We start from the raw sequence: 13,923 nt of genomic DNA, 5'->3' as shown, positions 1-13,923 counted from the left end.
GACCAGGAGCTGACTGTGGCTCAGACCATGAGCTTCTCCTTGCAAAGTTTAGGCTTAAACTGAAGAAAGTAGGGAAAAGCACTAGGCCAGTCAGGTATGAATTAAATCATATCCCTGTTGAATATACAGTAGAGGTGACAAATAGATTTAAGGAATTAGATCTGATAGACAGAGTGCCTGAAGAACTATGGACAGAGGTTCGCGACATTGTACAACAGGTAGCAACCAAAACCATCCCAAAGAAAAAGAAATGCAAGAAAGCAAAATGGCTGTCTGAGGAAGCTTTGCAAATAGCTGAGGAAAGGAGGAAAGCAAAAGACAAGGGAGAAAAAGAAAGATACACCCAATTGAATGCAGAATTCCAGAGAATAGCTAGAAGAGATAAGAATGCCTTCTTAAATGAACAGTGCAAAGAAATAGAAGAAAACAATAGAATAGGGAGGACCAGAGATCTTTTCAAGAAAATTGGAGAGATGAAGGGAACGTTTAATGCAAAAGTGGGCATGATAAAGGACCAAAATGGCAGGGACCTAACAGAGGCAGAAGAGATTAAGAAGAGGTGGCAAAATTACACAGAAGCACTATACAAGAATGAGCTTAACGTCCCTGATAATCACAATGAGGTGGTCACTGACCTCGAGCCAGACATCCTAGAATGTGAAGTGAAGTGGGCCTTAGAAAAGCTGAGCAACAACAAAGCTAGTGGAGGTGACAGTATTCCAGCTGAGCTATTCAAAATCTTAAAAGACAATGCAATAAAAGTGCTACACTCAATTTGCCAGCAAATTTGGAAAACTCAACAGTGGCCACAGGATTGGAAAAGATCAGTTTACATTCCAATTCCAAAGAAAGCCAGTGCCAAAGAATGTTCAAACTATCGCACCATTGCACTCATTTCTCATGCTAGTAAAGTCATGCTTAAAATCCTACAAGCTAGACTTCAGCAGTATGTGGATCAAGAACTACCAGAAGTACAGGCAGGATTTCGAAGAGGCAGAGGAACTAGAGATCAAATTGCCAACATACGCTGGATCATGGAGAAAGCTAGAGAGTTCCAGAAAAACATCTACTTCTGCTTCATTGACTATGCTAAAGCCTTTGATTGTGTGGATCATAACAAACTGTGGCAAGTTCTTAAAGAGATGGGAGTACCAGACCATCTTATTTGTCTCTTGAGAAACTTATATGCGGATCAAGAAGCAACAGTGAGAACTGGACACGGAACCACTGATTGGTTCAAAATTGGGAAAGGAGTCCGGCAAGGCTGTATACAGGCCCTGCCTATTTAACTTATATGCAGAGCACATCATGAGAAAGGCAGGGTTAGATGAATCAAAAGTTGGAATTAAGATTGCCGGAAGAAATATCAACAACCTAAGATACGCAGATGATACCACTCTAATGGCAGAAAGTGAAGAAGAACTAAAGAGCCTCTTGTTGCGGGTGAAGAAGGAGAGTGCAAAACTTGGGTTGAAACTTGGGTTGAAACATTAAGAAAACCAAGATCATGGCATCTGGCCCTCTCAATTCCTGGCAAATAGATGGGGAAGAAATGGAGGTAGTGACAGATTTTATTTTCCTGGGCTCCAAGATCACTGCAGATGGGGACTGTAGCCAAGAAATTAAAAGACGCTTGCTCCTGGGGAGGAAAGCCATGGCAAATCTAGACAGCACACTAAAAAGCAGAGACATCACCCTGTCAACAAAAGTGCGTGTAGTCAAGGCTATGGTCTTCCCAGTTGCAATGTATGGCAGTGAAAGTTGGACCATAAGAAAGGCTGAGCGCCAAAGAATTGAGGCCTTTGAACTATGGTGCTGGAGAAGACTCCTGCGAGTCCCTTGGACTGCAACGCGATCAAACCGGTCAGTCCTAGAGGAGATCAACCCTGACTGCTCTTTAGAAGGCCAGATCCTGAAGCTAAAACTCAAATACTTTGGTCACCTAATGAGAAGAAAGGACTCACTGGAGAAGAGCCTATTGCTGGGAAAGATCGAGGGCAATAGAAGAAGGGGACGACAGAGAATGAGGTGGCTGGATGGAGTCACTGAAGCAGTAGGCGTGAGCTTAAATGGACTCCAGAAGATGGTAGAGGACAGGAAGGCCTGGAGGAACGTTGTCCATAGGGTCGCGATGGGTCGGACACGACTTCGCAGCTAACAACAACAACAAGTCCAGTACTGCTGTGCATAATGTTATTGTATGTCACTTCAACCAAAGGCAGGAGATCTGCCCAGTTAGTTTGTTGATAGTTAACATAGCATCTCAGGTATTTTTCCACCACTGAATTCATATTTTCAGCAGCTCCATTCATATTTGGCCAAAAAGCTAAGCTGATCCTCTGAATGGATCTGATCAGCTTCAGGAACTCCCTCCAGAGTTTTGCTGTGAATTGGATCCCTCGGCTTAATATAATTCTTCTTGGTGCTCCATGAGTCAGTAGATATGCTTTAAAAATAGTTTTGCTAGCTTCTGGGTGGAGGGAAGTCCAGGGCAGGCTATAAAATGAGTCTGCTTTGAATAAACATTATTAACAGTCCATATTATGGTATTTCTGCTATTTTCTGGGAGTTCTATGATGAAGTACATTGTGATTACCTCCCAAGGCTGAGATGGTTCTGCAACCTGCTGTAATAGTCCAGGGGCTTTCCTGGTCTTTCTTCATGACAGCACAAATTGCACAGCTCTTTACATAGCTTTCAATATCTTTTTTTATCTACTCTTAGTAAGAACTGGTGCTATGCATTCAGCCGCTTGATGTTCTTGCACCTAAAGCACTTGATAGGGGCCCAGTAGGAGCTCTAGGAGCACTGGTCACTGAGGCCACTGCTGGACATCGTCCAAACTGGCACCTTTCCTGGCTTTGCCTTGGCTTCAATTCAGGAAGCGTTTCTTGTAGTGCTTGAGCTCAATGTCTAGGGTCACTGCCATCCAGTACTGCTCACAGATTTCCTCAGGAGGTAGGTGTATGCATGATGCAGGTCATAGTCCAAGCCCTCCTTAAAGCTCTGAATTAGCAACCGCTCTGGCCATTGCCTTATTCTGCCTATAACTTTTTGGAACTTTGCCAGTCGGCTCCTTTGCTTTAGGTTGCGTATTTCAACTTTGGCTTGTAGGGCTTGGGATTCATCTTCAAATCTGGTGCTCAGCTCTTCCAGGGAAAGCTCTATGTTTCCAAGTTCCAGTGCATCTTCATTGTGAAGACTGGTCACCCACTCTGCAGCCTCCCCCTCTAGATTTGCTGCCACTGCGTTCACCCTCACCGTCTTGTCAGGGTAGGCAGAAGAGTAGTGATTGAGGTGAGCCCACACCTGGCTCATTAAGAATGCCAACTTATCAGGATCTCCGTCAAAGATGGCTTTGATTGGTGGTGGGTCCACAGGGGGTGGAGGAGCCCAGTACACCAGATGCCACTGGTACTGGAACCCTGGCTGAGGTTGAGCCCATCTCTGGAACCCTCACAGTTGCTCTACTGGGCTTGCAGCTCACTGATGGGGTGGAAGGGGGCTTCGCCTGGGTGCTGGGCCAAATGCTGCTGCCAGCCTGGGAAGCAGAGAAGTCGCACAGGCTTCGATGACCAGACTCAGGCTCCGACGGCAAGGAAGCGGTTGCATTGACCTGGCCTTGGCTCCAGCTGAGACCCCGTACCGTATTGTGGTCAATGATGTAACCACACCTCAACCAAGACTGGAAGGGCAAGTTACTGTATATAAACAATCAACAAACGCCATTCTCCCATGTGTTGTTGATATTTTCTAGCCTGTTAATGAAAAGTATGTAGGAAAATAAACAAGCTCAAAGGACACCAAGAAACCAATAGTTCAATCTTCTGTTCTCCACAGCCTCTACACATCCTCTCAGCAAATTTGCTACTTGAGATTTTCTTTTATAAAACACTGATTTGTTAAGAGTGATTTTATGGCATTAAATTATGATATGCAAGCCAACATTTTAAAATTATGTGTACCAATAAACATTAAATATTTTTTTGTCTTCATTGTATAAATATGTAAAATACAATTACTAAATTAAAGCTATTTAAAAAGAGAAAAGATTCATTCAGATAAGGCTAGAAAAGGTTTTTTGTGTCAAGAATGAAGGGCAGTTACTAACACTGAATTGAATACATGCCATTTCTATCAAGCAGTACACTTTTCATACTGAATCTTGCAAGAAAACAGCAAGGGAAGGAAACTAGAATCAGCTAAAAGAAACAGGCTTCTGAGAGTAATCTTGAAGGCAAATGGGCTATTTGGTCTCCTAGGACATTGTGGTTCATTGATGTAATTTTTATGTTATCTCACTGATGTGTACAGCAGGAAAATGATTCCAAAAGGTATTGAAAGATGAGCTGTCATCGACACATAGTTATTGTGAGTATATATTCCATTCACTTCTACAGCAGTTCCTTCTCCCTCATGTATATCTCCTTTAGCCTCTTGTAATTGTTGTATAGCAACCTCTCAAATACTGGAATATTGCTATCATATCCCCCCTAATCCTTCTTTTCTCTGGACTAACCAAGCGCAAATCCTGCAACTGTGTCCAGGCCTTTAATCACCTCAGTTGCTCTCTGTACTTTTTCCAAAGTCTCAACATCTTTTTTGTGACCAAAACTGATTGCCACTTGTGGCCTTACTAAGGCTTTATACAAATACTTCAAGTGGTTTTGATTCTATGCATCTGTTTATACAACAAAGTATTGTATTAGTTTTTTTGGTTGCTGCCGCACACTGCTGACTCAAATGATTGTCCACTAGGACTCCAAGATCCCTATCACAGTTACTGTTTTTGAGCCAGGTTTCACCTAATCTGTACTTGTATCTTTGGTTTTTCCTGCCTAGGTGTAAAACCTTGCTTTTCTCCACATTAAATTTCATTTTGTTGGATACAGCCCATTGTTCAAGTTGTCAAAATCTTTTTGGATCCTGAGCTAGTCTTCTGGAGTGTTGGCTATTCCTGCCAGTTTAGTGTCATCTAAAATTTGATGAGTTCCCTTTCTATTCCCTCATCTAAGTCATTTATGAAGATATTGAAGAGTACTGGGCCTAAGAACCTTGTAGTACCCCACTGCTTACTTTCCTCCATGTAGATGTAGTACCATTAAGGACTACTCATTGACTATGGTTTGTCATCCAGTTACAAATCCATGTGGTGATGATGTTGCCTATCCCACATTTTTCTAACTTACCAAGTAGTAGGTTGTGGTCTACTTTGTCAAATGCCTTGCTGATGTCTAAATATACTATGTCCACAGTGTTTCACAAGTCTACTAATTTAGTCACTTTATCAAAGAATGAAATAAGATTGGTTTGGCATGATCTGTTTTTAACAAACCTCTGCTGGCTTCTAGATTTATTTGTTTCTAGATGTTCACAGATCTATGTTTTGATTATTTTTTTCCGTATCTTCCCAGGTATTGATGTTAGGCTGATCAGTCGGTAGCTTCCTGGGTCTGTTCCCCCCCCCCTTTTTTTAAAGATGGGGACTGCATCAGCTCTTTTCCAATCCTCTGGTAGTTCCCCAGTGTTCCAAAAATTTTTAAAGATATACTATGGTTCTGCGATAACATCTGCCAGCTCCTTCAGAACTCTGGGATGTAATCCATCAGGTCCCAGTGATTTATATTCATCAAGGACAGACAGGTGTTCTCTTACCATTTCCTTGCTTATTTTAATTTTTATTTCTAGTCTGTCTTTTACAATTATGTTTTGATAGGTTGGGCTATAGTTTCTTTTTGCATTAAGACTGATGCAAAGAATGAGTTAAGCAGCTCTGCTTTCTCTTTATGCCTGTTAATTCCTTGCCATCTTCTCTCTTTAATGGACTGACTGTTTCCCTGACTTTTTTCTTATTTATATGTTGAAAGAAACTTTTTTTAAATTATCTTTGACTTTTGTTGCAAGGCTTTGATCATTCTGAGCCTTTGCTTTTCTGACTTCATCTTTGAAGATTCAGGCTATCTGCTGATATTCTGGCTTTGTTATTTGTTCCTCTTTCCATTTTTTGTACTTATCCTTTTCGTCTTTCAGTTTATCAGAGAGAACTTTGTGCAACTATGCTGGTTTCTTCTTGGATTTCTTGTTTTTCTTTTTTAGTGGTATTGTGTTGGACTGGGCTTTTATGATCATATTTTTCAATGTTTCCCACACTTCTTGAGTTGTTTTACCCTTTAGGATTTTTATCCATGAAATTTTGTTGAGGGTCTCTCTGAGTTTGTTAACATCAGTTATTTTGAAGTTTAAGACACTGACTGGATTATATTCTATTGCTTATGTTTGCATTATATTGAATTCCAGTATGGCGTGGTCACTCTCTCCCAAGGTTCTGACAACTTCAACTCCCTCTATCACTTTTCGTCTATTAGTAAGAATTTGGTCCAGTATAGTTTTTCCTCTAGATCCCTCCTCTATCTTTTGCATGACAAAGTTGTTAATTAAGTTGGTTAGGAATCTGATCGATCTCCCATTTGTTGCAGTTTGTCTTCATTTGATATCAGGGTAGTTAAAATCTCCCATTACTACTGTGGTATGTTTCCTACATACATTTGTTAATTGATTAGCAAAGAGTTCATCTATTTCTTCTGCTTGGTTGGATGGCCTCTAGTATACGCCTAAAATACACCAGTTACTTGTGCTCCTTGACAGGGTTATTTGTGCACCACTTTTGCTTTGGATTCTCTACTATATGTTATTTATAGTGAGTCAAGTTGAAATTCTAAACCTATATACTTGGGGTATGACTTTTACATCTGAGTGGACTGCTATCAGGTAGTATAAGGTATTCAGGCCATCATCCAAGAATAGTTGTGTGAACTCAATCATTGGGGCTCTGTAAACCAGAATTTATGGTTTAAGATGTACAGACATAGTTGGCTATGTGTTATTCAATGTCTCCATATAAGCGAACCATGAATTGCATGTTGTATGAACCCAGGAATTGTGCTAGTGGGAAGAATATATCTCAACCCACCCAAAGTTTAATTCCAAGTTTAGAATTAAAGAGTGTAAAAAGTATTTTATAAAAGTATTTTTGCTTTACATTTATATGGATTCTGAAAAAAAGTGTAAGCCTCATTATTAGGTTCTGCTATTTATCAGATCATCTTTATCAACTATTCATTCTTGGAAGCAAAATATAAACTATAGTACTTGAAAGAGTTCCTTATATAATTTTGACCCTAATGTATATTCTAAAAAACAATTTGTGTCTAATTCTTTTGTTTACTTTACAGCTGCATTATGTCATTTCAAATATATCAGTAGGAGCCGTGCACCTGTTTTGCCATGGTGAACCTGTGGTTTCAGTCCCCTACTTCTGCAAGGTATTGTTTAATGTAGCACACAGTAACTAGTACCCCAACAAGGAGCAATATTCACAGTGAACTCTGTTTTGACTAGGTATGTGAATTGATATATATAACCTAAGTCTGTTAATTACAACAAATTTCCAAATGCCTCTTTATAAATAGACCAGATAAGTTTAGGAAATTAGCTATCTCCAGACATTGCAAGAAGTATCTTACTAGGAATTCATATTTATTAATCTTTGCTTGAAGTGCTAGAACATACTAGACTAAAAATAACTGGCTTTAGAGTGTACAAACCCAACTGTTGTGATTGCTTTATGGGTCACTGAGTTGTACAGTTCTGAACAGTGGTTATTTTGAATGGATCATGATTCACTTGACCATGAATTAATGTGCTGTGCAGAGAGTTACCAGATCTGAGTTTCAATACCCAGATAATCTCTAGTTGGGAACTAAGAGTCAACCTATGGAGATGTGGCTTGAATTATTGTACCCACATCTGATGGAACCCTTAAATCAGGCATGTCAAACTCATGACTTCACGTGACATCACGTGACGTATCCCGACTTTTTCCCCATTGCCGGCAATGGAGTGGGCACGGTTTTGGCGTAACGCATCTGGCCCGCGGGCCACTAGTTTGACATGCCTGCCTTAAATTATAAGCCCAGTAGTTGGATTTCAGTTATCAACACAGAGCAAACAAAACTTTCATAACTGTGATTAGATAATGAAATTTGCATAGATTTAGTGATTTAATTTTGTTGATTTAAAGAGAATTTTTCATTAAAAACTTCCAGATGTACAAGACTGAGCAGCTACCTTGTGTTCACAAGATTTGTTAAGTTCAGTATTTGTGGGTTTTTTAATAGAAAATTCTAATACAATTTTCTTTATTTTTTTTACTAAGAACTGGACCAAAGAAAAAAATCCTTGGTAGAAGTGCTGGAAACTGTCCAATTTGATAAATGGTGTGTCAAGAGGTTCATCTGACTGTCAGGAACCTATAATAATTACTGTATCTTATATAGTACTGCACTCTTGAAAGGTGAATTATTCTTATGGTGTACTCATAACACCATTTAAAAGCATTATGTCAGGACCCACCTCAATCCACATCTTAGGAAATAAGAACTCTTGGATGCAAGTTTAGTCCAAAAGGAAAATGTTTACTAGGATGGAATCGATTGTGGCAATACAAGACAGAATCTAACAAAGTTACATTTCAATCCTATATAAAGCATTCCCATTTCAGCCCCTCCCCTCATCCATTTGGTCAGGCTCTCATCATTTGCTTAGGTGTCAGGTCCTTCCATGGGAAAGGGAACTCTCCTTGGTTTTATGGTTATTGCTTTTCTTTTTAGTTGTAAATGAAGATGCAATCCAGATCTGTCTCTCCCCCTCCCTCCCCCAGTTCAAATGTTCCCTGTTGTTTGAAGATCGCCTAAAGTCTATCCTCTCCCCCCCCTTCGGAGAGATGGCAGAATCCCCAGAATAAGCACATTGTTCTACCTATACATTTATGAAATGTGATATAAATGGATTCTGACACATTATGTATTTCTTTTTTTCCCTTTTCTTTTTAAATGCTGCAAAAGTCTGGTTCAAATAAAGATTTCCCCACCCAATCATTTCCCACTGAACTTTGCAGCTTTTCATTTTAAAAGTTCTTTCTCTTCATTATGGGGATGTTGGCTGATTCTATAATAGTTTGATGGTTATTATTGTAGTGTTTTTGGTTGCAATTTAAGAACAGTGTAGTTGTTTTCAAATGTGATAATTTCATATAGCTTTAAGGTTCTCTGAATTCTGATGAGCCAGAGAGAAAGTAGTAAAGAAAAAAAAATGAAGCAGATGCCCAAGAAAATCCCATGTAGATTGGATTTAAAGAAACAATACCATCCACAAGTGCTCTCCAAGTTTGAGTTGGTTTATAAAAATGAAGCCAGACATAATTGGTGTAATAATTATTTTTACAACCTGCTTCCTGTTTTTTCCAATATCATTTGCAAACTTGTGCTCACCATTAATTTCCTCCAAATGAGAAGCAGCTTGGTAGATAATTGAGAAGATGCAGTTGTCCTTCAAATTACACCTGTGAATGTCCATCCTGTCTTTTAACTGAAGGAGTTGGCAGTTTCCTGCAAGTCTGATTGGGCACACCTTCAGAAGAAGAATATATAATTTTTGACTTGTAGGGTGTGACTCAGCTAAATAACAGCATATTGTGCAACAGCTTTGGTGAAAGAAAAATCTTCATTAGGGTCCAGTTAAGCCAGGAATAATAAAATGGAGACTGCTTTAGGAAAGAAGGTTCTTGTTTATTGAGTTGCAGAACCAGACATAAATATGGCTCTGGAGCAGCTGATGACATGATCCTGGGAGTGGTGGGTTTTTATACCTTCTTGGGCTTTTCTGTTTGGAGTTGTTCCTGTTTCTCTGGCATGACTTGAGCTTTTAACCATTGTGCCACTACAGCTCTTACTCCCAAGCACTGGTATCACCACTTATGATGACTGATTGTTGGAATGCCTCTCTTCCCAAGTTTTAAAGAGGGAAATAGAGGAGAGAGATTTGAGAGTTGTAGAGAGGAGGTTTGTCTAAATGGAATTCAAAGTTTTAGACTGGGAATACATTCCCTCTGTTTTTATGACCAACAGAGAAATATTTTAGAAATGTTAGAAATATTTTAATGCTGGGAAAAGCTGGTATTTTTGGGATATAGAAGATTACCAAATTAAATGAAACTTTTTAAAATAGTAGAATTTATTAATAAAATATTATGAAGATAATCTTAGGGAAATTATTTACAAGGCTTTACAAAAATAAAACGTGCAGGGAGGGAAAAGTGTGCTGACTCTGTAAACTGCATAGAGAGAGCTGTAAAACACTAGGAAGCACTATATAAGTCTAAGTAAAGGGTCATCAACCTGCAGCTCCGGAACTGCATGCAGCTCTTTCATCCCTCCGCTGTGGCTCCCAGTCCTCCACTCAGTCCTAAAAAACAAACTTTAAAAAACAAAACAAAAGTTCAATCAATCAATTCCAACTTCTCATGGAAAAAAAGATCTTGCAAAGTTGGAATTGATTGATTGAACTTTTTTTTAGTCCCACAAACAAAAAAAGTTTGTGGGGCTGCCCACAAGCTTCTTTTGTTTGTAAGATGTACAGGGCGGTGGAGGAAGTGACGGAGGACCATGTCAGAGCTGGAAAGAAGGTGCTTTGTGGGTCCGATTGGGGGTGCAGGGGAGGGGTTCTGCCAAGCATCTTGTATGGAGCCGAGGAAACAGGCCGGGTGGGGGGAGCTGCTAATTCCACTGCCATGAGGTTTGTCAGATTCCCTCCAGTGGCCATGATCTCCCCAGCCAGCCAGCCACCATTGCCCAACCTACCCCTCACCTGGCCGGCCATCTGGCACAAAGCCTCACCACTCTTCTCCTCATTCTCCCCCCCACTCTGCTCCATCCGAGTTGAAGAAAGCAGAGGTGCAGCAGCGAGATTGCTCTCAATAAGTTGGGCACACATGAGTGAGCATTGCATCTGGCTCTTATTGTTTGAGAGCAATCCCTCTGTTGTGCCTCTGCTTTCTTCAACTCGGATGGAGCTGAGGAGCTGCTGGGGGCCTCTTGAGTGGGAAGGATGAGATTTGCTGCTGGGCCATGCCTGGTCTATGCCCTGCCGCTGCCTCCCAAACTCCACCTTTGCTCCTGGGGAAAGCCACAGTGGTAGGGTGCTCTGCGCAGGGGAGATAGGGAAAAGCGGTGGCAGGATGTGCTCTGTGCAGGGGAGGTAGGAGGGAAAAGCAGTGGCAGCAGGGCACTCCACGCGGGGGAGGTAGGAGGGAAAAGTGGCGGCAGGGCATGCTTCACATGGGGGAGGTAGGAGAGAAAAGCAGCGGCAGGGTGTGCTCCATGTGGGGGAGGTAGAAGGGAAAAGCGGCAGCAGGGCGTGTTCCACATGGGGGAGGTAGAGGAAGAAAGCAGCAATGGCAGGGTGTTCTGCGCAGGAGGGGGGTTAAGCAGCAGCAGCGGTGGAGTACTGGGGTGGGAGAAGCAGCAGGGTTTTGTGGCTCCTGGTGTTTTCTTTTCTGTGGGAAAGGGGTCCAAATGGCTCTTTGAGTGTTTAAGATTGCCGACCCCTGGTCTAAGTGCTATTGCTATTGCTAAATAACAGTATTGTTGATGTACATTGCAGTTGAAAAGGAATGTGAAGGTAGAGCTTCTTTCATGAAGATGTGACTTATGTGGAAAAACTAAAACGTCAAGGATATTCATGGGGATCTGAATATTTTCTCATACCATGTCATAATGTTGTCTTTTTTATCTTTTCAAAATTTTACTGCATACATACTATTTGTGTTGTTACAATTCTATATAACCAAACTTCATATACAGCAATCACAAAAGAAGGCCATCAACACCTAAAAATGATATAACAAATTATGCAAATCCATACTCTTATGAAGTTGTTATATGTCACAGATAAGTGTCAAGGTTCCAGCTGATGATTCCAATGAAGTAACTAAAGCTGAGACATTCCAATCTCTAATGCAAAACTTTATTGAGTACGTCATACTGGCACTGATGAATAGAAAATCAGCTCTGGCAATTTGGCAGAAGAATGACATATTAAAAGTATAGAAACTCCCTTCCCCCTTGACAGTGCAGGTCACATTGCCCAATTAATCTTCAGACAGTTGTTATGAGAAAAAGTCTCTGCTTGCAATAAACAAAACTGGAACAACCTTGATTCCCATGCAGACCATTAGGCAGCTGCACCCCACATTCCATTCAACCCCCTCCCCTCCGTGTCTGTTGGCAAGCTAGGAAGAAACATGGCTGCAGCAGCATAAATGTCTTTTGTAGCTTGGTAATAAGCTTATGAAGTGCACAGCTACCTCTTAATTTAGATCTGTGTTTTTTTCCATACTGCTTTATATCTAATGCAGAAATACAGTAAACATAATAAAATACCGTTAGGTTGTATATAATTCATAGCACTTATATGACGTTTTCTACACTCTAGAATAGTAATTGAGTCAAATTTGCTGTAACTCATTTTTACAAGCTTCTATTGTAAACATTTGGAAGATACATGTCTCTTTCTAGTATGTCACCTGCCAGTTTATATTAATTCATCTTTATCTATTGTGCTCTATTTCATACTGCTCCAGGAGATTTTTGCATGATTTCATCTGACAGCATACATCCCACTATAGTAGAAAACTGACTTGAAATTCAACTACTTTATCCCTCCTGTCCAACAGACACTGAAATACAAAATAAAATTTTATATGAAGATGGAAACAATAACAGATAATTGATTTTTCCAACTGGAGAAGTATTCATGAACTAAGAGGATATTTGATTGGGTGGATTAATAATATATATCAAGACTTTTGAGAGGAACTTTCCAAGCTTTCCCAAACTTGGGAATGTGTGAGTGAGAATGTCATGGTTCCGATGAATGAGACAAATCAAACAAAATGCAAGCATTGTTTATCTAAAAAGTCTTAATCATAAAACGAAACATCGGCACTCATGGAGGGATGCCAGAATTTGAAATCTCCCCCCCCCCCAAATCCATCGTAACACACACACAATCCCTGCCCTTATCTACACATCATAAATCACATTATCCAATTAGTTTCACATATGAGGTCTCTCTTCCCATTCTGTACATGGGCTTCTTATCTTCTCAAAATAGACGTTAGAAAAATTCCCTCCCTTCAAGATTCAAAGTGAAGCAGTTTAAACAAAAGGCTGTCTCTTACATTGTCACTGCAAAAACATGTCAATGTTTGCAGCATTGACAGAGAATATATAGTACATATGAAAATTATATGTTCTGCTCATGTTTAGAGGTTATAGCTAACCAGCATTTATTTACATTTAGGTCGTAAAGTAGTATCTGCTCCTTTTAATGATTTGTCAGCGATGTTTCCCATGTTTTTTTAAATAATTTTTAGAGGATTTTCATAAAGAAGTATTTGTGTTAGGTATTTCTCCCGTTTAATTTTGCTCTTAGTTTTCCTTGAAATATCTGGAATGGTATATGAAATGACAAGCTTCACAAAGTAGACGACATGCTGGAAAAAGTCAATAGATAGACAATCAGTTTCTTACAAGTATTATTGGAGGGGGGAAAAATTCGGCAACATTGTTGATGTATCCCAGTTTGTAATTCTCTGATCAATCTGAAAGGTATATAATGCTGTTTCTTATTATTCATTGTGATAGAGGAATCTGATCTCCAGACAAAAAAACAAAATGTGCCCAACAGAGCAATTGTCTCAGCTCAACTGAAAAGGGAAATATTTCATTATGCAATGTTGCAGGATGGTTAAAAAAAGAGGGTATTTAGTTGGCAATTTTTGTTCCTTTAATTCAGCACTTGATTACTAGTAAACTACTGGCATTATTATTATTATTATTATTGGCATTATTATTATTATTATGTATATAAGTGTGGGAGCATAGTATTCTAATACCATCTCCTTAACATTAACATTAAATTTGCAGGAAAAGTTTTTTTAAAATACAAATTTCATTCTCATTGAACATTTTTTCACAAAGTGCATATATCATACATCTTTAACAACAGTGAAAAAATTAAATT

At 39.7% G+C, this 13,923-nt stretch overlaps 1 protein-coding gene across 1 annotated transcript in view; it reads right to left on the bottom strand.

Annotated features, from left to right (window-relative positions):
• Window positions 1–11,885: 11,885 nt before the first annotated feature.
• The window catches only part of ANO6 (anoctamin 6), a 104,961-nt gene continuing 102,923 nt past the window's right edge, over window positions 11,886–13,923 (bottom strand). Inside the window, 2 exon segments of the mRNA XM_083366550.1 lie at window positions 11,886–13,258; window positions 13,262–13,393. Coding sequence (XP_083222676.1) covers window positions 13,187–13,258; window positions 13,262–13,393 — 204 coding nt within the window. The 3' untranslated portion in view covers window positions 11,886–13,186.

This window comes from Vipera ursinii, assembly GCF_947247035.1.
Source record: "Vipera ursinii genome assembly, chromosome: 6".
Lineage (NCBI taxonomy): Eukaryota > Metazoa > Chordata > Lepidosauria > Squamata > Viperidae > Vipera > Vipera ursinii.
Note: the sequence above shows the minus strand (reverse complement) of the source record. Positions and strands in the feature narration are given on the sequence as shown.